This window comes from Labeo rohita, unplaced genomic scaffold (genome assembly GCF_022985175.1).
Source record: "Labeo rohita strain BAU-BD-2019 unplaced genomic scaffold, IGBB_LRoh.1.0 scaffold_93, whole genome shotgun sequence".
NCBI lineage: Eukaryota > Metazoa > Chordata > Actinopteri > Cypriniformes > Cyprinidae > Labeo > Labeo rohita.
This window is the reverse complement of record NW_026129887.1, coordinates 62933-90259: the sequence shown is the minus strand read 5'-3', so window position 1 is coordinate 90259 and position 27327 is coordinate 62933. Positions and strand designations below refer to the sequence as shown.

General features: G+C 39.4%; 1 protein-coding gene across 2 annotated transcripts; it reads right to left on the bottom strand.

Annotated features, from left to right (window-relative positions):
- Window positions 1-1137: 1137 nt before the first annotated feature.
- On the bottom strand, window positions 1138-26702 carry LOC127162414 (segment polarity protein dishevelled homolog DVL-3). Of its 2 annotated transcripts, XM_051105199.1 has the most exons (4): window positions 26269-26702; window positions 16187-17018; window positions 15547-15782; window positions 15203-15394 (listed from the first exon to the last, which is right to left on the bottom strand). In XM_051105199.1, the coding sequence occupies exons 1-2, from the start codon at window positions 26427-26429 to the stop codon at window positions 16784-16786; spliced, it is 396 nt and encodes a 131-aa protein (XP_050961156.1). In that variant the 5' UTR covers window positions 26430-26702; the 3' UTR covers window positions 15203-15394; window positions 15547-15782; window positions 16187-16783. The 2 variants fall into 2 exon arrangements, with proteins under 2 accessions (XP_050961157.1, XP_050961156.1); XM_051105200.1 differs by lacking the exons at window positions 15203-15394; window positions 15547-15782; window positions 16187-17018 and adding exons at window positions 1138-3494; window positions 14636-14705.
- Window positions 26703-27327: the final 625 nt, after the last annotated feature.

Here is a 27327-nt window from a genome sequence, read left to right as displayed (position 1 = left end):
CTACAATAGCTTTCAGCTGCCATATGAAGTAAACATAGACAATATGGAGGGGAAAATAGAAATAATAGAATAAAACAGAAAATGGAAATTAATAGAAATAAAACAGAAAATAACAGATGATCAGTAAAACTGGTGTACACCCATCTTGGTAAGATGAATGCATCTCTAACATCTCTCAACAAATATATGGTTTCTAGGTCCAAGGAGGATGATATGAGCCAGAGTTGGCCTGACCAGAAGAACCTGTGGAAAGCAATCCAAAATTCAAGATCCCCATGGAACAAAGTTTGAAAGGTTTTAAGTCTTTTATTATTGATTGGTACTATATATATATATATATAAATTATAGTGTACATTTTATATATAGTGTACATTTTATATATTTATACATGGTGTACATTTATACAAATTATAGTGTTACGTTTATTTCTATATTTAACATCATGTGCTGCTCTTTTCATTTATATAAACTACACTGTAGAAACAGATACAGTCATCCATATTTAATAATATATATTAAATTGCAAATTGGATTTGTGCCACCTGTGCAGTGTCTACACTCAGCGTTCAATTTTCAGTTATGTACAATAATGTACATAGAAGAAAGCAAATCTGACAATCAGCAACTTACCAACATTTGCTTTATATATATATATATATATATATATATGTATAAGCAAATGTAGTATGTATAAGCAAATTTACAGTTCTGTACATGTTAAAGTAAAGGAAATTATCTGTTTAAAAATGTAAAAACACCAATTTTCCATACTGGACCAATGGCAACACATGTTACTTTTTATCTGTATTTTTTTTTATATAGAAAGCCAATTTGTTACAGTTCTATACATGTTAAAGTAAACAAAATTATCTGTTTAAAAATGTAAAAATGCCAATTTTCCATACTGGACCAATGGCAACACGTTACTTTTTATTTTTATTTTTTTTTATATAGAAAGCCAATTTGTTACAGTTCTATACATGTCAAAGTAAACAAAATTACCTGTTTAAAAATGTAAAAACGCCAATTTTCAAAAATTGCCAATGCCTTGTGTTTTTGTTATGATGAATAAAAAAAGTTATTGTAAGTATTGAGTTCTGTGTAATTTTTTTTTTAAACTTGTAGTATTGCAGGTTTGTTGATATTATAGTAGCTGAAGTCATTGAAAAAAAAAAATATGGATAAGAAAAACGTAAATTGTGAACTTTTGTTTAATGTGACATGGGCATTTCTTTCCTACCAAGACATGGTGAACCCAGAAATAAACCAAAGTTTAATTTGTAATAACGTATATATGCAATAACAACAGCAATAGTAATAATAAAGCACTGATGCAGGGCCATGCCTTGATTGCACAGCAAATGCAATGCAGAGTTGGAAAAACATGAAGACAAGACATAATATGCAAATGAATAATAGATGTGGTTAGGAAACTTAGGGGAAAATAATACAATGCCAAATAATGTTTAAAATAAGCATTGCAAGACAAGGTTAAAAGAGTAGAAAAAGAAACAATGCATTATTTATAGTACATGTATTGTATGTACAAATACTATTATTTGACATTAATAACCTCACTTTAACCCTCACATAATCACGTCTATCTATCACATAAACACTATCTATGTTTATAAAGACATTTTGAATGATTTGTGGTTCCATTTTCCCCCTATTTTTACAGGAATGATCTGTAAATATTAAATAACATTCTATGTAAAATTACACACTACTTTGTAATGCCAAATTACAATTATCTGTAAATTCAATGGTGGAACTTTAAAATACAGAAAATATCTGTAAAACAACAGGTATTTCGTTGTATAATGAAAAAAAGGAAAATTCTGTAAAAAAAATACAGACAATTACCTGTAAAATAACATTTTTTTTAACAGTGTACACATATATATATATACATATATATATACAGACACACACACACACATATACACTTGAGTTTCAGTTCAGTTTTGTGACAGAAAGGAAACTCAAATGGCAGAAAGCGACATCTTATTTGTTTTTTGCTTAACCTGATTTTGCTGGTAAGCTGAAGTAATCATGCCGGCACACACAAACACAAAACATATACATGAGCGCCTCACTGTGTCACCATAGGAGCACGTTAGCATTTAGATACATCGTCAATATGATTTGTGCCGAATGTGAAAGGTAGAATACAAGAGCACAAAGCTCCATTTCACAAACAGTTGATTGCGCAAGCTTTTAAAGTAACGTTATCCACAAGTTTCCTACGCCCCATGAGGCCTTGAGTCAAAAGTGGGAGTGTCTTCCGGTTCAAAGGAAACAAGCGGGACGTGACGCTCATTAATTCAACAGTTGACAGGAGTGACGGGCAAACAAAGCCTCGTGATCACAGAGACTTTCCTCTGACTGTTTCGGGAAAAAATTCAAATCTTCTAGAGTGTCGAAAACAGCGTAATCTGGTGGTTATAAAGCAGCCAAAAGTCTCTGAACTCCGTTGGAATAAGCATTCCATTCAATAAAGCCGTGTGTGTGATTGTTTGTTGAATTTCTGACTCTGATGAATTACTTTACCCATTGAACAGTGCCATTAAATGCCAGTACGAATATCAATATATTGTAATAGAAGAATAATGTACACGTATATCAACTGCATATGGCATATATTTAATTTTCCTGAAATAATATGTATTCTTCATATTTCTTAATAGACTGGGTATTTAAAAATTTAATTATTAAATAGGTCCCAATGAAAATGTACTTGCAAATTAAGATCTGGGGGTCGAACTTTAGGACATGCAAAGTGAATCACGCACATGACTGGACATAATACTGAAATTTACCTTTTGGGAAGCTATTACAGGCTCGTTTAGAAAAGGGGCCTGTCCAAATTTACCCAAAATGCTATAAGGCCTAATGGAAAACTCAAACCTTTATGAAACCTGCTGAGCACATGTGACAGGTGATTCTAAACAAGCATGCAAAGTTTTGAGGAGAGCAGACCACAGCTGGCACTATAACAGTCATAAACATTAAAAAACTAAAATATTTATTTGGTAAATTACCACGATTTGCACACAGGTCAACGTGGCATGGCTCAAATGGCAACAAATTACAGACGTACAACTCAAGGGCAAGATCTACAAAACTGTCATATGCCGAGTCGTGTTATATGGCTCTGAGTGCTGGCCACTCACCACAAAGCACGAGCAGATCCTCCATGATATGGAGATGAAAATGGTCTGAATCACACTACTCGACTGTGTCCGGAATGAAGATGACGAAGGCATATGGGCGTGGCACCCATAATCGACAAGACGCACAAAGCCCAACTGGTATGGCCACTTAATCAGAAGCGCTGATGACACAGTGGTGAAATCAGCCTACCACCTGGATGACGACTACACAGCTGGCCAAAGAAGCCATGGCTCGACTGTTTGGCAGAGGACATGCGCTCAGTCAATATCACCCCTGACAATGCTCTGGACCGAGCCAAGTGGCAAAAGGATACATGCTAGGATGAAGAAGAAGAGATATTCCTCATTAGTCAGTACAATACATATCAGCAGTGAGAAAATCAAAACTACTCAGCAGCCAGCTACAATCTAGTCTAACTATTATTAGCAAGTTCACTGGCTAAATTAAAGAATTAAATTAAAGAAATTATTATTATTTTTATTTATTTGTTTGTTTGTTTAGTAATCGCTTACTTCCTGCAGTGCAAGGAAAGAAATAGGTTAAATAAAAACTAAATTTTAATACTGACTTTAATACATTGCATGGTCAATTTTAAGTGATGTTTTATTAACAAATTTCAGGAGGAGCACGCGCAGATAATTAACACGGCCAATTCATCATCAGCAATTGCACTCTCTATCCAATCAGCACAAGAGAGAATCCCTATAAATAACTGAAGCAGTCTTACTTTCAGCATTCGTTTTGCCCCATTTGCTACTATATCACAGCCCCAAATTTCTCCCTGTCCAAATAATGAGATCTATACTTAGGATTTTTCGGATAGCTGCTAAATGTAATTTAGTAAAACTGGATAGAATTCAAGCGCAGGCATTGAGAATCTGTTGTGGTGCATATATAACAACTCCAATTGCATCTCTGCAGGTAGAAGCAAATGAAATGCCACTTGATATCAGAAGACAGCAGCTGATGGCAGTGTATTGGTCGAACCTTAAGAGTCAGGATGCAGTGCATCCAACAAAAAAGGTAATAGAGAGCTGTTGGGAGCAAGGGCTGATGAGGTATAAGAGTTTTGGTTCGACTGTCACAGGATTAATAAGTGAGATGGGTTTGTATGAATATAAGTGCTTGGCAAGAGTCATTCATCCACATATCCCTTTGTGGATTATACCATGTCCAAAAGTAGATTTAACTTTATTGGAGATGAGGGAAAAAGATGGAGATAAGGCAATGGAAGTAATTAGAGCAAGAGAGTATATAAATATTAAGTATGGAAATAATACTCTTATATTCACTGATGCTTCCAGAAGTGGAGGACGAGTAGGAGTAGCAGTATATATCCCAAAGATTCAGATGAAGAAAAAGGTGAGAATTACTGATCAGCTGGCAGTATATACTGGTGAAATGATGGCTATTCTGCTAGCAGTACAGATGATCAAAGAAATCGAAATACGAGAGGCGGTTATTTGTTCTGACTCAAGTTCAGCATTAGTGAGTATTAGCAATCATCAATCAAAAACAAGACCAGATTTAGTTACGGAAATTCTTCAAAATCTTTTTTTTCTGCAGCAAAGGAGAATAAAAATACAATTCATGTGGGTTCCAGCTCATGTGGGAATAAAGGGTAATGAAGAGGTTGATAAGTTGGCTAAGCAGGCAGTAGAGGATGAGAGAGTGGAAATTGAATTCTCATAGTATAAGTGAAATTAAGTCTGCAATAAAAGAGAAAGTGATGCTGAGATGGCAACAGTACTGGGATTATGAGACTAAGTGGAGGCATTTATATGCAATACAAAGGAAAGTTGGAAAAGGAATGAGGAGGGGAAAAACAAGGAGAGAGGAAATGATAATCTCAAGATTAAGAAGTGGGCACACAGGTCTGAATAAAACACTTCAACTAGTATTTAAACATCCAACAGGATTGTGTGAGTGGTGCGGTCAAGATGAAACAGTTGAGCATGTGGTTATTAACTGTAGGAAGTATGAAGAGGAAAGGGAGTTGTTTCAAGAGGTGGTATGGAGGACAGAGAGGAAAGAGTTATCATTAGAAAGTATATTAAACTCAGATTCGGGCCATAATACTATTAATGCATTGTTCAGCTTCTTAGATAGTACAGGATTAATACATAGAATTTAATTTAAGAAATAAGAAAGCTTTTAGGTATGAATGTGGAAAAGTATAAATGTGGATAGGTATGGATGTATGATATATAGACTATTGTAGTGGAGTGTTAGATCTATTAGTATATATTAGAGGAGTTGCTTCTTTATCTATGGGCTGCATGGTGCTGGAGGTGCAGGCAGATGGTGCATGCAGCGCTGCGGGACTTCTGGCATGTGGCTGGGAGGAGAACCCTAGGAAACATGATCCAGCAGATGTAATGCACTGATAGGTGCGGTTTGCCAAAAATAGAAAGAAGAAGAAGAAGAAGAAGATTTTTCAGATCCTCCGCAGCAATCCACTGGCCCCGTGATCACCCTTTCTCCGTCAGTCTTCGTCGCGGCCGTCCAGCCACACGATTTCCCCGACGCCAAGGATTAACCTCGCCTTCACTGCCGAAACTTCAAACTTCCCCGGCATCCTAGTATCATTCGGCCGCGCCAACAATTCCTCCGATCGGAAAGCGGACCGTATTTAAGCATGAGGCAAACGCTCATTATTTCCGACGCATCATTCTCGCGGAGGGTAAACAAAGCGGATCCGCACGATCTATTCGTTACCCTGAAAATCAGCCAGCCCCGCTCCTAAATCCACTCCAGCAAAAGCCCCGAACTCAATCCACTCGAACAAAGCCCCGAACTTGCCTTGCTCAACACCGCCATTGTCCCGTACAAGACCCGGCTCTTCGCGATAATCGGGTCGCAGCAGCAGGCCTCCAACGAGCCTGGGCTGCGCCCAGCGCTCACCCCACTTACTCGATTCCTGCTTCGGCAGGAATCAGCCTTCCACCGTTGCTCTTCTGGCCGCAGCGCCGTTTGTAGCCGGGCCTCTAGCTTCCGTTTCTAGATGCTAGTGCGAGGCTGCCTCCGTTAGCCGTGCAGGCCACCTGTGTCGCCAAACAATTAAAAAAAAAAAAACGCTAAAGGCAGTCATTCGTTACTAAGAGTCATCGTATGTTAATGTCATCACGTAACCGTGACACAATATGCTAATAATACGCACTGAAATTACTTAAACTTTCTGTACTTTTACCAGCACTTTAGATTAGATTAGATTAGATTCAACTTTATTGTCATTACACATGTACAAGTACAAGGCAACAAAATGCAGTTTAGGTCTAACCAGGAGTGCAATAAGCAGTAAGTGCAGGATAAAGGTATAAGTTATAAGTGCACTTAAAAGGGATATGTGCAAGGAGAACTATGGGTAATATTTACAGATTGATATACTGTGAGCATAATATACAGATTGCTAGTAACTATAATCAGATTTACAAATAGATGAACAATATATACAAGTTGCTATTAACTGTAATCAGGAATTTGCAGATAGATATAAACAATGTACAGTTTGCTATATTCTATAAACAGGAATTTACAAATAGACATGTACAGATATATATGTAATCAGAAATTTACAAATGTATTGTGCAAAGGATATTTGCTTTCCAAATAGTTATGTACAGTGTAGTGCAATAAGTATTAAATAGTGCAATGGTAATGGAGAGAGTATAGGGGTGTGTGAGGGGGGCAAAGGTGTCAGTGGGGGGCAGAGTTCAATAAGGAGACCGCTCTGGGAAAGAAGCTGTTCCTCAGTCTGCTGGTTCTTGACCTGGGACACCTAAAGCGCCTACCGGAAGGCAGGAGTGAGAACAGTTTGTGGGCGGGATGAGAGTCATGCTTTAGAATACTGCGTGCTCGACGCATACAGTGTTTCTTCTGGATGTCCTCAATGGCTGGAAGGGGAGTCCCTATAATGCGCTGGGCAGTTTTTACCACCCGCTGCAGTGCCTTACGCTCAGCAACAGAGCAGTTTCCTTACCAGACTGTGACACAGTTGGTTAGGATGCATTCTATTGTGCAGCGATAGAAGTTCACCAGGATGGCTGAGGACAGCTGGTTCTTCTTAAGTGTTCTCAAGAAGAAGAGGCGCTGGTGAGCCTTCTTGACCAGGCTAGAGGTGTTGGTGGTCCAGGATAGGTCCTCCGAAATGTGGGTCCCCAGGAACTTGAAGGATGAGACAGGCTCAACAGCCATCCCTTTGATGTGAATGGGTTCATGTGAGCTGCTTCTTCCCTTCCTGAAGTCCACAATGAGCTCCTTGGTCTTAGTGGTGTTAAGGAGCAGATTATTGTCCGTGCACCAAGTGGCCAGGTGCTTGATGTCCTCCCTGTAGGCAGTCTCATCGTTGTTGCTGATGAGACCGATCACCGTAGTGTCATCTGCAAACTTGATGATGGTGTTAGATCCATGCATAGGCCTGCAGTCGTGGGTGAAGAGGGAGTAAAGGAAGGGGTTCAGCACACAGCCCTGTGGTACACCAGTGTTGAGCGTGATGGTAGTGGAGCAGATGTGGCCTGACCTAACATGCTGAGGTCTGTTGGTCAGAAAGTCCATAATCCAGTTGCAAAGTGAGGTGTTAATGTCCAGGTCTCTGAGTTTGGTGATTAACTTAGAGGGTAAGACAGTATTGAATGCTGAGCTAAAGTCAACAAACAGCATTCGTGCATAGGTGTTTGTACTGTCCAGGTGTGTGAGTACAGAGTGCAGCGCTATGGAGAATGCATCCTCAGTACTCCTATTGCCACGGTAGGCAAACTGGAGTGGGTCCAGTGAGGATTGGAGAGAGTCCTTTAGGTGTGTCAGGACCAACCGCTCAAAGCACTTCATAATGATGGGTGTGAGTGCTACAGGGCGGTAGTCATTCAGGCATGTTGGGCTAGAGTGTTTCGGCACTGGCACAATTGAGGTAGATTTAAAGCACGCTGGTACAGCTGCTTGGGCAAGGGACATGTTAAAAATGTCTGTGAATACCCCAGCGAGCTGCTCAGCACATGCCCTCAGTACGCGCCCAGGGATACCGTCTGGTCCAGCAGCCTTGCGTGCATTGATCCGGCTCAGTGCGGTGTAGACATCAGAGAAGGTAAGAGTGAAGGGTGAGTGGTCGGTTGAGGAGGCGATCTTGGTGGCAGTCTCTTTATTGTCTCTCTCAAAGCGAGCATAAAAGTCATTAAGCTCATTCAGAAAGAAGACATTAGTGGCTGTGGGGGTGGAGTGACTGGGTTTGTAGTCGCTGATGGCCTGGATGCCCTGCCACATGCGTCGAGGGTCAGAGTTCGAAAAGTGCTCCTCTAGCTTTAGTTTGTAGCAGTGCTTAGCCTTTTTGATACCCCTCTTCAGATTAGCCCTGGAAGTGCTGTAGGCCTGTGCATCACCTGATCTGAAGGCAGTGTTGCGTGCCTTTAACAGGATACGCACCTCCTTGTTCATCCATGGCTTCTGATTTGGGTATATGTTGATCTGCTTCTGTGTTGTAACACTGTCAATGGTAGTGTTTATGTAATCCAGAACAGAGGAAGTGTAGCTGTCTATGTTCGTGTGAGAGCCACAGGTGGCCTGAGTAGCAAACATACTCCAGTCCGTGTGTAGAAACCTGTCCTGGAGTGTGAAGTCTACCCCCGCTGGCCACACTTTGATGGTCTTCACTGATGGCTTCACACGGTTGATGAGGGGTGAATACTTGGGGGTGAGGAACAAAGAAAGGTGGTCTGATTGTCCCAAGTGGGGGAGGGGGGTCACAATATAGGCTTCAGCCATGTTTGTGTATACATGGTGTAAAGTTTTGTTTCCTCTGGTGTGACAAAAAATGTTTTGGTGAAATTTGGGGAGTACTGTCTTTAAGTTGGAGTGATTAAAATCCCCCACAACAATAAATGCAGCCTCCGGGTGAACAGTTTGTTGTTTGCTGATGGCCACATGAAGTTCGTTCATAGCAAGCTTGGCATCAGCATCGGGAGGAATGTAAGCAGCAGTTATAATGGTGGAGGTGAACTCCCGTGACAGATAAAACGGTCTACACTTAACCATGAGAAACTCTAGGTTAGCTGAGCAGTGTCTCCCAAGAATAACAGAGTTCGTGCACCAAGCATTGTTAACATAAATGCACAATCCTCCGCCTCTGGTCTTACCGGAGTCATCCGCCGTTCTGTCTGCCCGGAATGTGTGGTGCTCAGCTAGAGCGATAGCATTGTCCGATATGTCGCTGTTTAGCCATGTTTCAGTGAAAATCATGACATTGCAGTTCCAGAGTCTCTTGCTGTGGTTGATGTGGAGTCGAATCTCATCCATTTTGTTCACCAGCAACCGTACATTGGCGAGGAAAATGCTGGGTAAAGAGAGCCGGTGTGGTGTTAGCTTTAGCTTAGCTCTCAGTCCTCCGCGCTTCCCCCGTCTTTGTTTACGGTCTCGACGCCGTCTTCGAGCACTTCCGCCCAGCCGGGTAGGGTGCGCAGCCTCGGGTGTTCTGGCGATCTCAGGGACGAGTCGATAATTTCTGATAAAGCTGTCGGGAATGTACAAACCAATATCCAAAAGCTCCTGTCGGGTATACGATGTAAAAGCACTGCTGTTCTGCACGAACAGACCCGAGATGAGCAAGTAAAATACTGCAAAACTGCAGAAACTGTACGCGTTTACGCGTTGCGTAATGTGTACGCGCCGCCATCTTGGTCTTAGCCAAGATTTACCTGCATAAGATTAATTTTGTTTCTTGGATAAGACCAACAGTGGAAGAGAGGAGTTTCACTGTTTATCACAGCGGACCAACAGTAAATTATTAACAATCACGGGTACAAACTAAAAGGCGTATCATACATAAACAACTATTGAACAAATGCATTCTGCAACTTAATTCATATGTGAAGTGTGTACTGCTAGGCACCTCTCAAGTGTCTAGGTTACTAGTCCTGTAGTAAATAAATTAATAAAAAAAAAATATATAAATAAATAAAAATGCATGCCTTTTATCATTTCTACTTTTAAAGGTTGCCAAATAAATCGTTAAAATAGCTACACTCGTTGCTAGGGTAGTCTGAGAAATTGCTAAACAGACTTCCAGCCTTCTACCCTGAGTGTCACAAACCCCATGGCCCATGGCTACAGCAGCTGAAGCAAACGCAAGCCGTTTCCGCTTGGAACACAGGCCCTCGCATGTCTTTCCTCCTGTTACTTCTAACCCCTTTTTTCTTTTTCAGTTGCCTCCAGCTCCCATAGCAGATGCTAGCTACATAGACTTCATAGCCTCTTGAGGATATCACAAACCCCTCTCCCTTTCCATGACCTACAGCAGCTGAAGCAAGTGCAAGGTTGCCTCCGGTTGCAACACAGGCCCACACATCTCAGTCTTTTCCTGCCACTCCTAATAACCCCTTTTCCTTTCCAGTGACCTCCAGCTTCCATAGTAGACGTTAGTGTGAGGCCTCCTCCACTAATGGCGTAGACCCATCCACAGCCTTTTTCCTTACCCCACTTATGCCCGAAGCCCCACCATCCAACTCTAGTGTGAGGCCGCCTCCGCTAATAGCGCAGGCTACAATGCCTGCCATTCCCTGTCTCCCCCCCTCTTCTTCAGCTATCGCTCCCGGGGCTGCCCCAAGTGTGAGCGTGCCTCTGCAAGCGGTTCCGGCAGCTATCTTTTCTCCTCTCTCCTTGCATGCCCTTCCTTCTCTTTAACTTCTGCCATTCCTTACCCATCCCTCCAAATACTCTTGCCTTGGAACCAACCCTTGTAGCCAGCAGCATCAGGAGTCTTCAGAAGCCAGAGGCTTCAAAACCTACATGCGGTCAGACTGCTTCCATATCAAAGAAGCTCACCGAATTCTCATCAGACGACCCCTCTAACACCAGTCTATCCCCATTCACTCGAACTTTAGACCCGCCATAGCCATCCCCTTTAACACCGATAGTAGCTCATCTACACTTCAACCATCCCGGCAGCACCACGCTCCCGCAACAGCCCCCGGCCCCCCCCCCCCCATTTCCCCACTGCCACAGCAGCACATGCTTCCTCAGAAGCCACTTTCTCTTTTCAGATACTGCAGCAGGCAGAGCATGCTTCCACAGAAGCCACATTCTCTTTTCAGATGCCGCAGCAGTGCCCGCTCCTGCAGGAGCCTGTATCTCTACTTCCCACTCATCTCTACTTTCCACTACCACAGCAGTGCCCACTTCCACAAACCCACATCTATTTCAGTAGAAGCCACTTTTTCTTTCAGATGCCGCAGCAGCGTCTGTTTCCGCAGAAGCCACATTCTCTCTTCAAGATGCCGCAGCAGTGCCTGCTTCTGTAGAAGCCGCATTTTCTTCCAGATGCTGCAGCAGCACCCGTTCTGTAGAAGCCTCATTCTTTTTCCAGTGCCCGCTCCCACAGGAGCCTTTCTTCTGTATTACGACCCACTGCCGCAGCATTGCCCACTCCCGCAGTAGCCACATTCTCTTACAGAGGCCACAGCAGCGCCCACTCCCGCAGGAGCCCTTCTTCCGTATTACGACCAACTGCCGCAGCAGTGTCTGCTCCCACAGAAACCTTTCTTCTGTATTTCCCTCCCACTGTCGCAGCAGCGCCCGCTCCCACTGGAGCTTTATTCACAGTTTCCCCACTGTCGCAGCAGTGCCCGCTCCCACAGGAGCCTTTTTTCTCAGTTCCCCACTGCCGCAGCAGCGCCTGCTCCCGCAGGAGCCTTTTTCTCAGTTCTCCACTGCCACAGCAGCGCCCGCTCCCTCAAGAGTTTCATTCATAGTCCCCAACTGCCACAGCAACGCCCGCTCCCGCAGGAGTCTCATTCATAGTTCCCCACTGCCACAAAAGTTCCACTCCCGCAGGAGGTTTTCTATATTCTACCGCAGCAGTGCCTGCAGGAGCTCCTCCCGTATTTTCCCCCATGTCCGCTACTACAACCAACGTCCAGCATCCCTTCAGCCCAAGCTAGGCAAATTTTGGGGGTTATCTGGCTGCTGTCCTGCGATTTATTAGCCTTTTGGGGGAGCGTTTATTGGGTTCGGGCCAAATGCCGAGCTCGGACCCCTCTCCCTGGGCAGGGGGAGTGCCCCGGGTTCGGGAATGATTACCGAGCTCGGAGCCCTCTCCCGGACAGCACGCCAAATATGCATAACTTTTACTCTGTTTATTATATGTAAGTGTGAACTCGTGAAATGTATTTTGTGTATTATCAAAACACAAAATACTGTATTTGTATTTTGACTGACATATTTTGTATTTTTATTTTATATATATTTTTTATTTTATTTCCTTGTATTTGTGCCCATCTCCAAACATTGAGGATACATAGGATGCATTTGGTTGGGTTAATTAACAAGTTAACTAATTATTAACCGCTTCAATTTACAGTGTTTATCCACTGCTCATCTTCAGCTCACAAAGTTCAAATGTTGTTGCCTGACACTGTCTGATGATTGGATTCTTTAAACAATTGTATTCCTTTTAGGTGTTTCGGTAGCTGTGTCCCAAGTGGAGTGCGCGGACTCCGAAGTGCGTATTTTAAGTGCGAATGCGTCACAGCGGCGCGAAGAAGGCTGTCCCAAACTTAAGTCTGTGGACTCCGAAGTGCGAATTTGAAGGGCGATTGCGTCACGACGTAAGCTGTCCCAAATCAGAATGCACCGTCCGAAGTGCGCATTCCAAGGCCGAATGCGTCACCGCGGCGCGACAAAGGCTGCCGTAATTCGAAAGCGACTTCAAATGCGGTCTCCGATTCCCAGGAAAATGAAGTGTACATCTGATGGACACTTTGCACCCTACCATATCCCAGAATCACTTGCGCGCAGATGACGATGGGATTTATATTCAAAGAACATGAAGGGTGAGAGTTCTGTTGGGGAATTCACATTGAAATGTAAGTAAACAAACTTTAGCACTTTAGTATTTTGTATGCATGTCCTGCTGTGTCATGTTTTCTAATGTTAAGATTGCAAACCTTTCTTTATATTATTAATGTTTCCATTTTCTCTTGTTGTAGGACTATTTTAGAGAAAGTGAGCCTGCTGGGCAAAGACTTAAATACAAAGTAAGTTAATAGAGTGTTTTTTTTTTGTTTTGTTTTTTTCGCTGAAATTCATTGTGCTGTTGTTGTTAACGGGTATGGTTTATTTGCTCTGATTTAGGATTGCAGGTGTCGCAAATTTGTAATTTTTTTTTTTTTTTTGTCACTGTCAATGAAACAACCTAATTTCTGTAGTTTATTTTTGTAAGTTAAGAATGAAATGAATAATTTTTGTACATTTTGTATTTCTGTATTGTATATTCACATTTGTTAATAAAAGAGAGCTAATTATGTACAATTTGTAAATTACAATGTGTACATTTCTGTAATGCAGCTTACAAAACACTCTTCTATACGTTTATTTTATTTTTGTCCTGTAAATATATATATATATATATATATATATGTATATATATATATATATATTTTTTTTTTTTTTTTTTTCACATTAAAAGAAAATTGTTCTATACGTTACTGAAAAAACTTTTTACAACTATTTACAACATAGCTTAGGTTTAACATTAGAAAAACAACATGAATTTTAAGTCCAGCCCTGCCTCCATGTGGTTCTGGGGTCTTCGGGGAGGTGAATCTCTTGGTGGCGAATGGCGAACTCCTCAGTGACTCGGTGGACAGTGCGGTAGACAGTGGAATGAGGCATGTCAAACACTCTGCTGCTGCTGAACATTGAGGTGAACAATGCGTAATTTGTTTTTATTTATTCATAGTTTTATTTTTATGGTTACTTAACTGCCTAAAATCAGGGTTTCCGAATATGTTCACCATCAAGACAATGAACTATTATAAAATCGCACCTTGGTAATATATCAGTCAGTATTTGAACTGCTATATATTTCTGTGTGCATGGTTTTGTATTTTTTTCCATATGTATTTACATTATTCAAGTCTGTTCAAACGCAATGAATGCATTTAAAATTGTAATCTGGCAAGGATGCAGCAAAACAATACAATTTTCCCGGCCATGCTCTTGGCCAAGCCTGAGGTACATCCCCACCATCTCCTCCAGTAAAACATAAAATATAAAAACAAATATGACCAATGCTGGCTCCATAACTTAAACGTCTAAACCGGTCAGGATGGCAGGGCCCCTCTCACACCGTTGCTATGCAACAGGAGCGGTAATCGGGAACACCTGGTGGCGCAATTAGGAAATCCTGCGAAGGTGGAGCGTCTCATGCACTTCAGAGGGTCCTTCGTGCACTTCAGAGGCGTGGCCTTCGAAGTCCGTGCACTTCACTTTGGGACACAGCTAATGTTTTCAAAAACACTTAAGATGCATTATAAATAATCTTCTATCTACTCTGTAAATATTGACAGAATGCCCATCCCTATTTACCAATCTACTGTAGATAGTGTTTAAACATTTTGAAGATACAGCAAAATAATAACAGTTCAAGAGCAGGTTATGCTTGTACTGAATGTGGAAAGAGCCATCTCTTACCCAAGAAACCACTCTTCCATTAAAGCAGGGAAGTTCTGCAGAGTCGTCTGATATCTCTTCCTTCACCACCCTGCCAAAACATATCAAAGAGACACACAAAATTAACGTAGTTAAGTGTCATTTATACAAGCTCAAGCTGAAAGAAACACTGATAATATGATATGAAATAGATGCATATAGATACATAGTAATGTATGTCAAACTAATATGAAGCTATGGGAATGAAGCTATGAAAAGGAGTCAGTTAACCACCTGTTGCGTCTTCTATGGCCAGGTAAATATGAAGAGTCCAGTCTCAGAATTACAATTCAAGGCTTTTATTAACAAATGGCCTACGGCCTCACACAAACAGCTTGCCACATGGTTGCACACCATTCATTCTTCTCCTACACCTTTTATAGCTACCAACTTAGTACCAACTAGTAACCATTAGTGCCCTCTGCTGGTGACAATAATACAAGAACACAACACCACCTGTGTGAAACCATCAGTGCTGTTCTACAGTGGGGTCTACAGCTTATACTAAACCTATGTTTTGTTTAGTTAGATGTACGATACTTGCATTGCCTTGGTCGTTGAATGAGCGTCCGGATGCAATCTCGGAAAGTCTCAGTGGTTCAAATGTTTGATGGTATTGGATTTGCAATCACATTCTTCCGGGTTTGAAGAATGACAAACTCCAAAGATGTTATTCAGATTCGGTGGTGATTGAAAAAGTTTTCTCTCAGATGGAAAGTGAAGACATGGCTGTAGTTGAGGCTTGCCAAGTCAGCACACGAGCAGCATCCAGAAGATAAAGTGGAAGAGGAGAAGATGATGAGAGAGGAAAGAGAAGTCAGTGATGTAGTAAGGCCTTTTAATCTCTATGTAGGTCACACCTTCAGAGGGTCAGTGAGCCAATGCTGACTTACCAGGTTTTGGGTCATACACCAAATACACTGCTTGCCCAAAGCAGTGCCCCTACTGTTGTGTTGCTTTTTTAAAGAAATAAAAACCATGGCTTTTTTTTTTTACCCCCATGGCTTCTCTCAGTGGTTGGTCTGGAACTTGGGTTTGTTGCCATGGTGACGGTTCTGTCCTTGGCTGACTAGGGGCTTTCTGTAGAGGTGTCTTGTATTGTGCCAGTGCTGGATGCTTTCTGAAAAAGCTGCGAGATGAGATGCAATGGTCAAAGATGTCCATCTAGTGCATATTAACATTTGAAAGAAAACAAACAAACAACCAAAAATAATTTTAAAAAAGCAGCAGAGCTTTGTAAACAGCTCAGAGTAATCACGTCATCTCCATAAGAATGCTATGATTGGTCAATTTGGGCCAAACCTGACTTCATTCATCAGCCTGATTTACATGCTCATACTGGTAATCTTCATTCCATGTTCACACAGAGCACATTACAGGCAGTCTACTGGTAATGTTACAACTTCTTACACCAGTAAATTGGCAGAACAAATTTACCGGTATTTTTGAAAAGGTACTGTTCACACATGATCTCTTAATGATAATTTACCAGTAAAGACTTTATGTTTTATGTGTGAATGGGCTATGTCTCACATGTAGGCGTTGATGTCATGGCCTTCTTCAAGATCTGGTGTGAATACAGGGATGTTTCTGGTCATTCAGATGAGGTTTTTGAGTGTTTCTCCATGTGCTGTTTCAGGGCTGGCCTGAATGAATCATTTTCCTTCTGAGGCTGCCGAGATTTTCAGGAAACTGATAGTGTTCAGCAGAGGGCTTTGTGTTCAGAGATGAGGGGGATGAGCTGGCTGTGTGATGTGCAGCAGGGTGTCTTTTACTTGGTGAGTCCATTTGCAGGCTGTAGGACTGTTTCAGTTCATTCTGGACCATGTCAAGCACCTCTTTAATGCTGCAAAATTGCTGAGTCAAGGTTTGGATTTCAGCTCTGGCTGCATACAGATAGCCTTCTAAGACCTTAGTACTAGTGTCTCTCTTATTAAGTTCCACATAGGCTGTTTTTAACAGTTACTTTGTGTAAAACAGTTCTCTTTTCAAATCCTGTCTGGTGGCTTTTCTGAGCTGCTCTCGGTACCTAGCAGCTGTCAGAGCCTCCTGAAGACTGGTGATTTCCTTTTTCGCCATTCTGTCAGGTTCCTTGCATCTGTTTTGTGCCTTCTCTTGTTGAGTGGGTGGTCAGTTCCCTTTGACCTCTGTGACTTGCAGTTTCAGTTCATTTGTCTCCTGTCTCAGACCCTCAAGGGTGTGGGTCAAAGAGATGATGATGCTGGCCAGCTCCTGGTATTTCAGGCTGGGTGTCAGGTGTCCACTTGTGTTGTCGTCTCTCTGCCGTTGCTGGTCATTGGCTGCTTTGGGCTGAAGGATGTCCATCACACTGTTCTGCCATGTAATGGGTGGCATAATTGGATGTCTATGAGAGAAAGAAGGCAGAAGGCAAATGGCAGAAGGCATAAACAGGTGGTAAGCTATTTGTATGGGAAATGGCTGCGCAGGCTGTGTAAGGTGTATTTGTTGGACATTATATCAGTGGAACTCTCAGCTTCTCGTATACATGGATCTAATGTCAAAACTGTAAATCTATGGGATTCAGCTTTTAATGTTGTGTCATCTTTTCTAAAATCGTTGTAAAATTATTTTATTATATCTTATTTATCTATTTGTTTATTATTACTATTTTTATTATTATTATTAAGGTCTACATTGTACATTTTTTGTTTTTTTTTGTTGTTGTTGTTTGTTTTGTTTTGTTTTGTTTAAAGTCTACCAGGGGTGGGTTCTTAATTTGCACAATTGATTTTTGCTTTATATTACTGTTATTTGAAAAAAAAAATCAATAAACAGTTGTTAACAAAAAAAACAAAAAAACAATACAAATACAAAGATAATTACAAAAAAGGTAATTAAGAGCTGAATCACTGTGTTGCTCACACTACACAACAAGATTTCTTCTCATCTGTTGTTGTCATAGCTGCGCGCATACTACACACAACACAACACAACGCCAACGAGGTGCACACACTACAAAACATTCAGTCAAGAGGCGTTCCCAACCATCAGTGAAAATACGTTTTCTCACATAAACTGCCACAAGAAATTACAGCGATTATAGGCCATATTTTTAAGCATGGACGATCAACTGACCCTTCAATTGGTCTCTGCAGTTATTTTATCCGAAAGAAATAAGAAACCACAACAAAAGAAAATATGTTAGAAACAATGGCTTGGAAGACATGGAAAAAGAGTTGGAGGTAATTAAACTGTACAATGAAATGTGGTATTATATACACATTCTATGCGTTTGTTACATTTATTTCTAGTTAATTGATTTGATTAATTTGTGGCTTTTCGTTTCTGTTCATAAAGATGCATGATAAGCGTGTTTATACCACCTGCACTATGATTGGCTGGATTAGTTCCACCTTGTCATTGTGTCACTCACATTACGAAATCATGTGGCAATAATAACAGGGACGTAGGAAGATTTGAAGGAAAATGCAGTAAAATATGGAAAATACCACCATGTAAAGAAGACTATTTAGTCATAAAGGAAGGCCCACAACCTATATTTGATGAAATCGATATTGCATTAACAGACGGCTTCAAATGATCCCAAATGCGGTTGTAAGCAATCCCAGCCGAGGAAGAAGGGTCTTATCTAGTGAAACGATTGGTTATTTACATTAAAAAATACAATTTAAATACTTTTTAATCTCAAATGCTTGACCCTTCCTCCTCAGGTGGTATCGTTTACAACTGCATTTGGGATCGTTTGAAGCCACATTTAAACTGCATTTTGGAAGTTCAAACTTGGGACACCATAGAGGTCTACTATATGGAGAAAAATGCTGAAATGTTTTCCTCAAGAAACATAATTTCTTTACAACTGAAGAAAGAAAGACATGAACACCTTGCATGACAAGGTGGTGAGCACATCATCTGTAAATTTTTGTTCTGGAAGTGGACTTTAAGTCTGTCTGGAAACAAGTCACATTTACATATTTCCAGGCTGTTACAGATAATAACTTATCACCATATTTATCCAGGTTTATGTGATTTGTGGTTTTGAACCTTTAAAAATATAATAAAGAGTTCTGATTAAGAATATCTTGTTTACCTGTACTTTTAAGCTAACTGTTTACCAGTGGCATTTAAATATATTCTTCTAATCTATTTTAATTTCAGACATACAGGGGTTGGACATTGAAACTCAAACTTTGGCCAGTATAGTGTTGGAGGTTTCATGGCTATATTTGCCCAGCCTGTTGGCCAATCTTCACTGACTGCACATTCCACCAGTAAGGGCAGAGTGTGAAGGTTGACTATGTGCACCCAATGGTTCAGATATTGTACCCTGAAGGCAGTGCCGTGTATCAGGATGATAATGCACCAATACACACAGCGATACTGGTGACAGAGTGGTTTGATGAACATGAAAGTGAAGCTGAACATCTCCTATGGCCTACACAGTCACCAGATCTAAATATTATTGAGCCACTTTGGGGTGTTTTGGAGGAGTGAATCAGGAAATGTTTTCCTACGTAGTGACCTGGCCACTGTTCTGCAAGAGGAATAGCTCAGAATTCTTCTGGCTACTGTGCAGGACTTCTATTTGTCATTATCAAGATGAAATGATGCTGTATAGGCCGCCAAAGCAGGCCCAACACCATACTAATTGTGGTCTAAAAATAGGTGTTTCAGTTTCATTGTCCAACCCCTGTACCTCCCCCTAAATGTCAAAACTGTAAAATATTTTTAGCAGGGAATATTTTTAAGTGAACAGTAAATTACCATCACTCAAAGCAAGTGAAAATAAGAAACATACTGTAGCATTACACATGCAAACAAAATCATGTTGAACTTAAATGTTTAATTTATAACAATCTCCACCTGGCCATTATTCTTTGCTTCAAGCTTTCTTCTCTAAACAATAAATGACACACATTTTTGAAAGCAACCAGCACATGTGGAAGTTATCAAGGCAAATAAAGACCCCACTGGGAGCTACAAAAGTAGGATAGTACAACAGTAGTATAATTAACATGCACATGTCATTCAGGTTTTATTTAGAATTTACATTTAATTTGCATAACTATAAAGGACAGAAATGCCCATAACTCTTACATACTGTTTAATATTTTTGCAGAAAAGATAAATGAAATAAGGCAGATATTGAGCAAACTTGTCTTAAACATATCCTATATGTTCATTAATAATATAAATTAAACAGGAAAAATTTAATTTTGGAAGTCAAAAAATCAGTTCAAGATAATTCCAATTCAAAATGACTAACAACAACAACAAAAGACTATTACTAACAGTAAGTCTTCTGTAAGAATGAAGAAAATAACAGCATTTTCTAAATAAAAGTGCTTGACGGATGTGTTTGACCGAAGCACTTGCATCTTGAGCATGAAACCACACTCTAAAAATACAACATTCAAGAAAGTTCAACTCGCATCTCATGTGTTTTTTTTTTTTCTAATTTCATTGACAACAGTTAAAAGAGAAAAAAAAGATCCACCACTCTTACTCTATGAATACTGTAACAAAATAAAATAAATAAACTGAAAAACTGTAAAACCATTTACAGAACAAACTGTAAATTTTACAGTATAAAACTGTAATTTACAAATAAGAAAATTCAAATGTAAACCAGTACATTTAACAACACACACTACTACTAAAATCTGTTTTGTAACGTGTAACATACTGACATGGTAACACACATGACACTTAAATAAAGCAATAAACATTCATTAAACCACAGATGATATAACATAAAACCCAACTCTACTGTACAATTAACAGCATTTTACTGTAAAATTACATTAAATATCTGGTTGGTTCTTCTTTGTATATAGTACAGAAACTTACGGTTAACCTATAAACTTTTTTTCAGTAGCATTTTTACAATATTTGGACAGTTAAAATTACACTATTTTTTTCAGTGAAAGACCGTAACTAAAAATATATCTCTAGTCCTAAGTGGCTATTCACACAGAATGCTTTTTTGCATTTAAAACAAACAGTATTTCACCATTTTGAGTTTTAAGGACATTGGCCGATAACTGTGGATGAAGGTGGTAATTCCAAACACGCACACAAATGAATATACTGTTTTTTTAAGTAAACAGTGTGCTCAATAAGTGTCCTTTTGAATGGTTGTTTAATTGTTTAGATTTTTGTGTAAATTATTAGCTATTTTTGTATAAAACTATATTCATGGATTTTATGTGACGTTACACAGTGGTGCGGCTGCCATTTGTAGGACCAAATTGCAATTCCATCTATCTGCTGTGCTGTGGGCTGTGATAACAGGAAATAACAATTAGTTATTTACCAAGAGATGTGGATGTATGGGTTCATTGCGATTTAATATATTTTTCATAAGCATAGATGCATTTTTACATTTTTCTTTAGCGAGTTCACAAAGGAACTTGCAAAATGTTAATTTCGCATGCAAGACTGCTAATTTGCCATAGGACTTTAATTTTGCTCCACCTAAAGCTTACAAATCAACGAGATGTCTTTGATCTGTGACAAGTCACTATTCTCTGCTTTAGCGCTGTTTCGAACTTAATGTTTCAATGCTTCTGCTTACTAGATCATTGGACACCTTCCAGGGGTTTAGCAGTTTAAAATTATGTGATCACAACCTGCTTTTTTTAGTTTTTATTTGGTGTGCTATTCATACGCTGAAATTGACTTTGGCGTGCATATAATATGCATGTGTTTGACGTGCGTAATATGCAGTTTTCGCGTGCATATTATACGCAAAATGCGCCAAGTCATTTTAAGTCAATTTCTGCGTATAAATAGTAACCTTCCTCAAATACACACTTTCATGAGGTGACAAAAGGGGTTCCTGAGGTAGACAGACTCTGCTTGCATTAATTTACATGAATTGTCAAGATAAGGTGACCCTTTCTGGTAGTGTGATTTATATAGTGTCATTTCTAATCACCCAGACACTGATGCTTTGACTGAGTACCAAGTATAAAATGTTTAATTCCAAAACTTTGCCATTTACCAAGTTTTTCAAAATACCTTTATTTATTAAATGTTACAGTCCAAGTGTATATAAATGCCTCATTCATTTAAGTAAATGCATGGATAATTTTGCAAAAGGTGTTAAATATTTTATCTACACTTAAAACTGCTGTTTTTTGCTGTAATTACATGGTTTTGTAGATAAATTGTTGTGGAAATAAATACTCATGCCAGCTTGATCAACTTGAGTTCTTTAATGGACTTTAAAATTGCTTTCATAATGAGATGTTTATAGATTTGTTAAGCCATGTTATTTATGTATTCTAATCTGTATAATTAAAATGAAAGTAAACGTTTTGGGTAGATAACGTTATCAATTTTAAGTGAAATATTAAAGGAGAACTCCACTTCCAGAACAACAATTCACAAATAATTTACTCACCCCCTTGTCATCCAAGATATTCATGTCTTTCTGTCTTCAGTCGTAAAGAAATTATGGTTTTTGAGGAAAACATTTCAGGATTTTTCTTCATATAATGGACTTCAGTTGTGCCCCCAATTTTGAACTTCCAAAATGTAGTTTAAATGCAGCTTCAAAAGGTTCTAAACGATCCCAGCCGAGGAATCTAGCGAAACAATCTGTCATTTTTTTCGAAAAATAAAAATTTGTATACTTTTTAAGCACAAAAGCTCATGTAGCACAGGCTCTGGTATGCGCATTCTTGAATAATTTGTTTATTTTGAACAGATCTTTAATGTGACTCGGGAAGAACGAGTCGTCTCGGGGAGTGATTTGTTCAGTCGCGCATGCGCAACATTCTATTAGGTTGTGTACTGAAATTAGTTCACCTGTTTCGAGTCTTCGGGTTTTTCGAGTCGTTCATACGTCTTATGAGGCTGTCACGTGATGAACAAACGACTCAACCCAAAAACTTGTCAGATGAGGTGAGCTAATCATAGACTAAAGACCCAGGTAAACAATTAATTAATCTTTTCTGTTTCTTATAGCATTACAGTTTTGTCTTGTTTGTAGTGTAATCAATGTTTGTGTAAGCAGTAGATTTGTTAGGGAAGCAACACGTAACATTTTAATTATATTTTGCTAAAATGAACGAAATGACTCGGAAAAAGATTCGTTCATTTTGCTGAACGAGACTCAAAGGTCCGAGTCGGTAAAATGATCCGAACTTCCCATCACTACTAAGCTAAACGCGGCTAAACGCAGCAAAGTAAACAGGCTCGTCTCTCCACAGAGAGAAGAGAGGGGCGGGGCGAGCAAAGCTTATTTGCATTTAAAGCAGCCTCAACCAGAATGAGATGATTTTTGCAGAGCTGATTTTGGCAAGGTAAAAAGGGTGTTGTTTTACACAACCACTGAGAATTTTTAACCAAAGTGTATTATAGACTTTTCATTAAGACCCTAAAAAATCATATCAACTTGTGGAAAATGGGCATCCGATGACCCCTTTAAGCCTGGCTCACACTACAGGATTTTTAAAATCCTAAGTGATTATGAAATCTGGTTGCAGCGCACACATAAGGGGAATCTTTGCAGATTATCTTCCCTTAAATCTTAAACATGCACAAACTACAAGATTTGAAAATTGTGGCGCATCACACACTACAAAATATTATTAAGATTATCATGACGGAGGGAGCACCTAACGTGATCTTACGCAACAGGTCGTCATTTCAGCAACTAATGTTTACATATGTTAACTAGCGTGCTAAGCAGCTTTATGCACTCACTATGCTGAAAACTGAGACTATTTCACTCCAGAGCTTTCCTTGCTCCGGTTATGGTATGTTTTCAACATATTATAAAGACTGTGTTACTACAGAAACATAAGAAGCAGTTTCCTCCATGGACCACTATCCAACTGATATGATCGGGGCGGCCATGATTTGTGAGAGCAGATCAGGAGGTGCACGATTAGATCTGGGAATGTCTCACATTACCAGATAATCCATGCCGAACATCAGGACCGATCGTGGTGCTCGACAATCTCGTAGTTTTAGCCTGGCTTTACTTGAACTTTTTTAGTCTTTGCGCGTTCGCTTTGTAAACACTGGGTTCTGTAGTTCCACATGACGTGATTCAATAGTGTCGTGAACGTGCATCTCAGAGCCTGTGCTACACAAGCTTTTGTGCTAAAAATATATATATATTTTGGAAAAAAAATGGGCAATCGTTTCGCTAGATTAGACCCTTCTTCCTTGGCTGGGATCATTTAGAACCTTTTGAAGCTGCATTTAAACTACATTTTGGAAGTTCAAAATCGGGGGCACAATTGAAGTCCATTATATGAAGAAAAAACCTGAATGTTTTCCTCAAAAACTATGATTTCTTTACGACTGAAGACAGAAAGACATGAACATCTTGGATGACAAGGGGGTGAGTACATTATTTGTAAATTGTTGATCTGGACATGGAGTTCTCCTTTAATGAACAGTACAAGTTATTAATGAACAGGCTAAGTCTCTGGCGTGCTGCACAACGGACCGATTCCGGCTTGGATGGATACGGCTTATCTCAGATTGACTCAGTCATGGCTGTCTCAGATTGATTGGGTCCAGAATCTGGCATTGAGTACACAGACATCCTGGCCGGGTGCGGCAGACGGGCAAGTCTCTGGCAGGTGAGAATTTACCTGAAACTGGCCCGAGTGTATTGTGTATGAGGCCAAATTGTATGTTTTCAGTCAGCAGTTCGCTTGACAGTAAATATGGATATAATCCTAATGTATCTATTTAAAAAAAAAAGAAAAAGAAAAACATTGTTTTTCGCTGTAGGTGAAGTGTTATTTTGGTTTCCGATCACCAAGGAGAGGCTACGCAAGATCCTAAAGATGGCGGCCGCGACAAAAAAGTCACGTGACTGAAACCTATGAATTGCCATAATGTTGGTCACCAGCCAAAATGGCCTCCAGCAGTTACAATTAAAAACAACAATGGAAAATGGATATTTGCTATATAAATAAAGCATACATTTCAAACTGAACAATAGTTTTTTTAAATCAATAAAGTCAATACAGAAAGCTTGAATGGCAATTGCCAAAGTTTACAACTAAAAATGGACCATACAAATCTAAAGTAAAATTTTATTTAAATGAACACATTCTTTATTCACATCCAGAAGCTGCAGTCTTTTTACTGTGCTACCATACATTGTGTGTTGTTGTGTATGTGATAAAACAATGCTACAGGTGGCTTTTACTGTGAGTGCTCTAAGGTCAGGAAGGTCATACACTGGACGAGAACAGCGTACTGTGTAAATACAGTGTATGGATGGCTTTACCAACGCACATTACAGCAACAATAATGGAGAAAGCAGAGAAAAATCAGAGCTTTAATGTTTTAACCAGCATACTCTGTGTGGAACAGCGAGCACATGCTTCTGCTATCAAAGGTTCATGGGAAAGGTGGGCATATATAGGACAAACAGCTGCTGAGAGGAGGCAGTTTGGCACAATACCTTCTAACACAAACAACAGAAAAAAAAACACCCTGGATTTCACAGACAAAATGGGTGCAGACTGGGTGGTGTACACTGTTCTACCATACAGCATTTAAGGTATGGATGCTAACACTGACAATAACAGGTCTATTTGGAAAAAAAAATATGATAATAAAATGGGATTCTATAATTTTTCTCATAGTAGGACCTCATAGTACCACTACCACTTAAATACCAAACCATACCACATCTAAATACACCACAGCATTACTATCTGATAACATCACTGAACCATGATATTTTTTGTAAGGGGATGCACCAAATTCCATCTATCAATCTATAAATAAAAACTACTGTGGAGTAAATAAATATTGCTAACCACCACAGGATTTGTTCCTGTAATTAGAGGGGAAACTAATAGCAACATTTGCAGCACCACTGGTGTGCGTTGATTTAGTCAACAGCTGCTCTAAAGCCACATTCCCCTCAATAACATTAACTGTCAGACCCTACTTTCTGCTTGCTTCAGTAAACACTCAGGGGATTTTCCTACTACAGACATGCATGCCTTAGTTAGGCTCTTTAAAACAATAATTGTGTTGCCAAATTACAAAAATTGAGGTGGAATTGAATCTCAGCACTTTTTCTGAATGGGTACCATGTGTGATAAATGTGCTAAAAAATGTTTTTGTTCATGATATTAATAAATGTTAATAATGTATGATATTAATAAATGATACTCATTTTTATTTATTTATTTATTTAATTCTTTGAATATTGTACCCTTACAAAACTGTGCTGTGGCTAGTAACATCAGGGTGCTTTGTCATATTGCACTGAAATTCATGTACTCAAAAACTATACTTTTTGGAAATACAAAACCCGTGGTAATCTTGGTAAGTATAATTTCATTCATGATATTTGCAAATGAAACCATTGCAACACCATAGTTTATTTGAAATATCATACCATTTTTTTGTGTATTTTCCATTCTTGTACATTGTATTACTGCATCTTCGAAGACTATGAAAATAGCATAATCAATAGATTGTACTGCTTTTAAACACCATGTAAATACTATGTTTATAGATAATCATCTACTAAAGTAAAATCCAAAGCCCATTGGAACTTCTGAGTCTGATACAAACACTGAACAATGATACAGCCACATTCAAACGCCTTTCCAGGATGCGCGTTCACAGCCGCAACTCACCCGAAGTCCTGATCCATAGACTTGAAGAAGAACGTGTGGTTGGGTTTGTTGAGGACTTGTTTAAAATCTAACAGGGTGATTTCCTCCGAAGAGATGGGGATCTTCACCAGGTACGGCGTCTCCTCCTCGTCGATACGATAAATTATTTTGGTTTCCACCATTTCCTCTGCAGTTTTTTTTTTCTACTTAGGTTGAACAACCCTAACTTTCCAGGCAAATTAGCTGGGCAAATGTTGAAACATGAACTAGCTTTCAAGGCATAAACGATCTTTGTGTTTCCCTAGGCGATCATTTTTTGACACCCGCGGTAATGGTTTCTACTAACTAATAAATTGTACTACTAATAAAATGTATTCCTGTTGTCCTCCTTTTGTTGCTGTTAAATCCCCCAGGTACTCATACTTTCACGTTGTTCCCAAACTTTTCCAGGGAAAGCTCATACTGTGCGTTTAGGGGGAGGAGAGAGAAAGCCAACGCGGCGTTGTGACGTTAAACAAAGCGTGAAACCCCTTCACCCTCCTCCATCAACAATAATCGCCCCAGCATTCAAAAGTTTGATCAAGTCACAAAGTGCACCCAAAAAGTTTGTGTACACTTACGACACAGATAAACCCTGCTGTAACATCACCTATAAAATATCACAGAAATCTCAAAAAAAAAAAAAAAAAAAAAAAAAAAGTAAACAAATAAAAATAATAATAATAAAAATAAAATTACAAAAACAGAAATACATTAAATCAAAAGACCCTTTTGCTGAATGTATGTATGGGAAACCGGTTTACAACTATTTGTAGTTCCAAGGTTTCTGTGGCAGCATCAGAATATTGTGTGTGTGTGTTTTTTTTTTTTTTGTTTGTTTGTTTTTTGTTGTTGTTGTTGTTTGTTTTTTTGTTGTTGTTGTTGTTGTTTGTTTTGTTTTGTTTTTTGTTTTGTTTTTTTTTGTTTTGTCTTTTTTTTGTTTGTTTGTTTTTTTAGCATCCCAACCAGACACTTGTGCAATACTTGTGCAGTACACATTTACAAATTAAGTGATTAAATCTTATTAAAACAATGCAAACA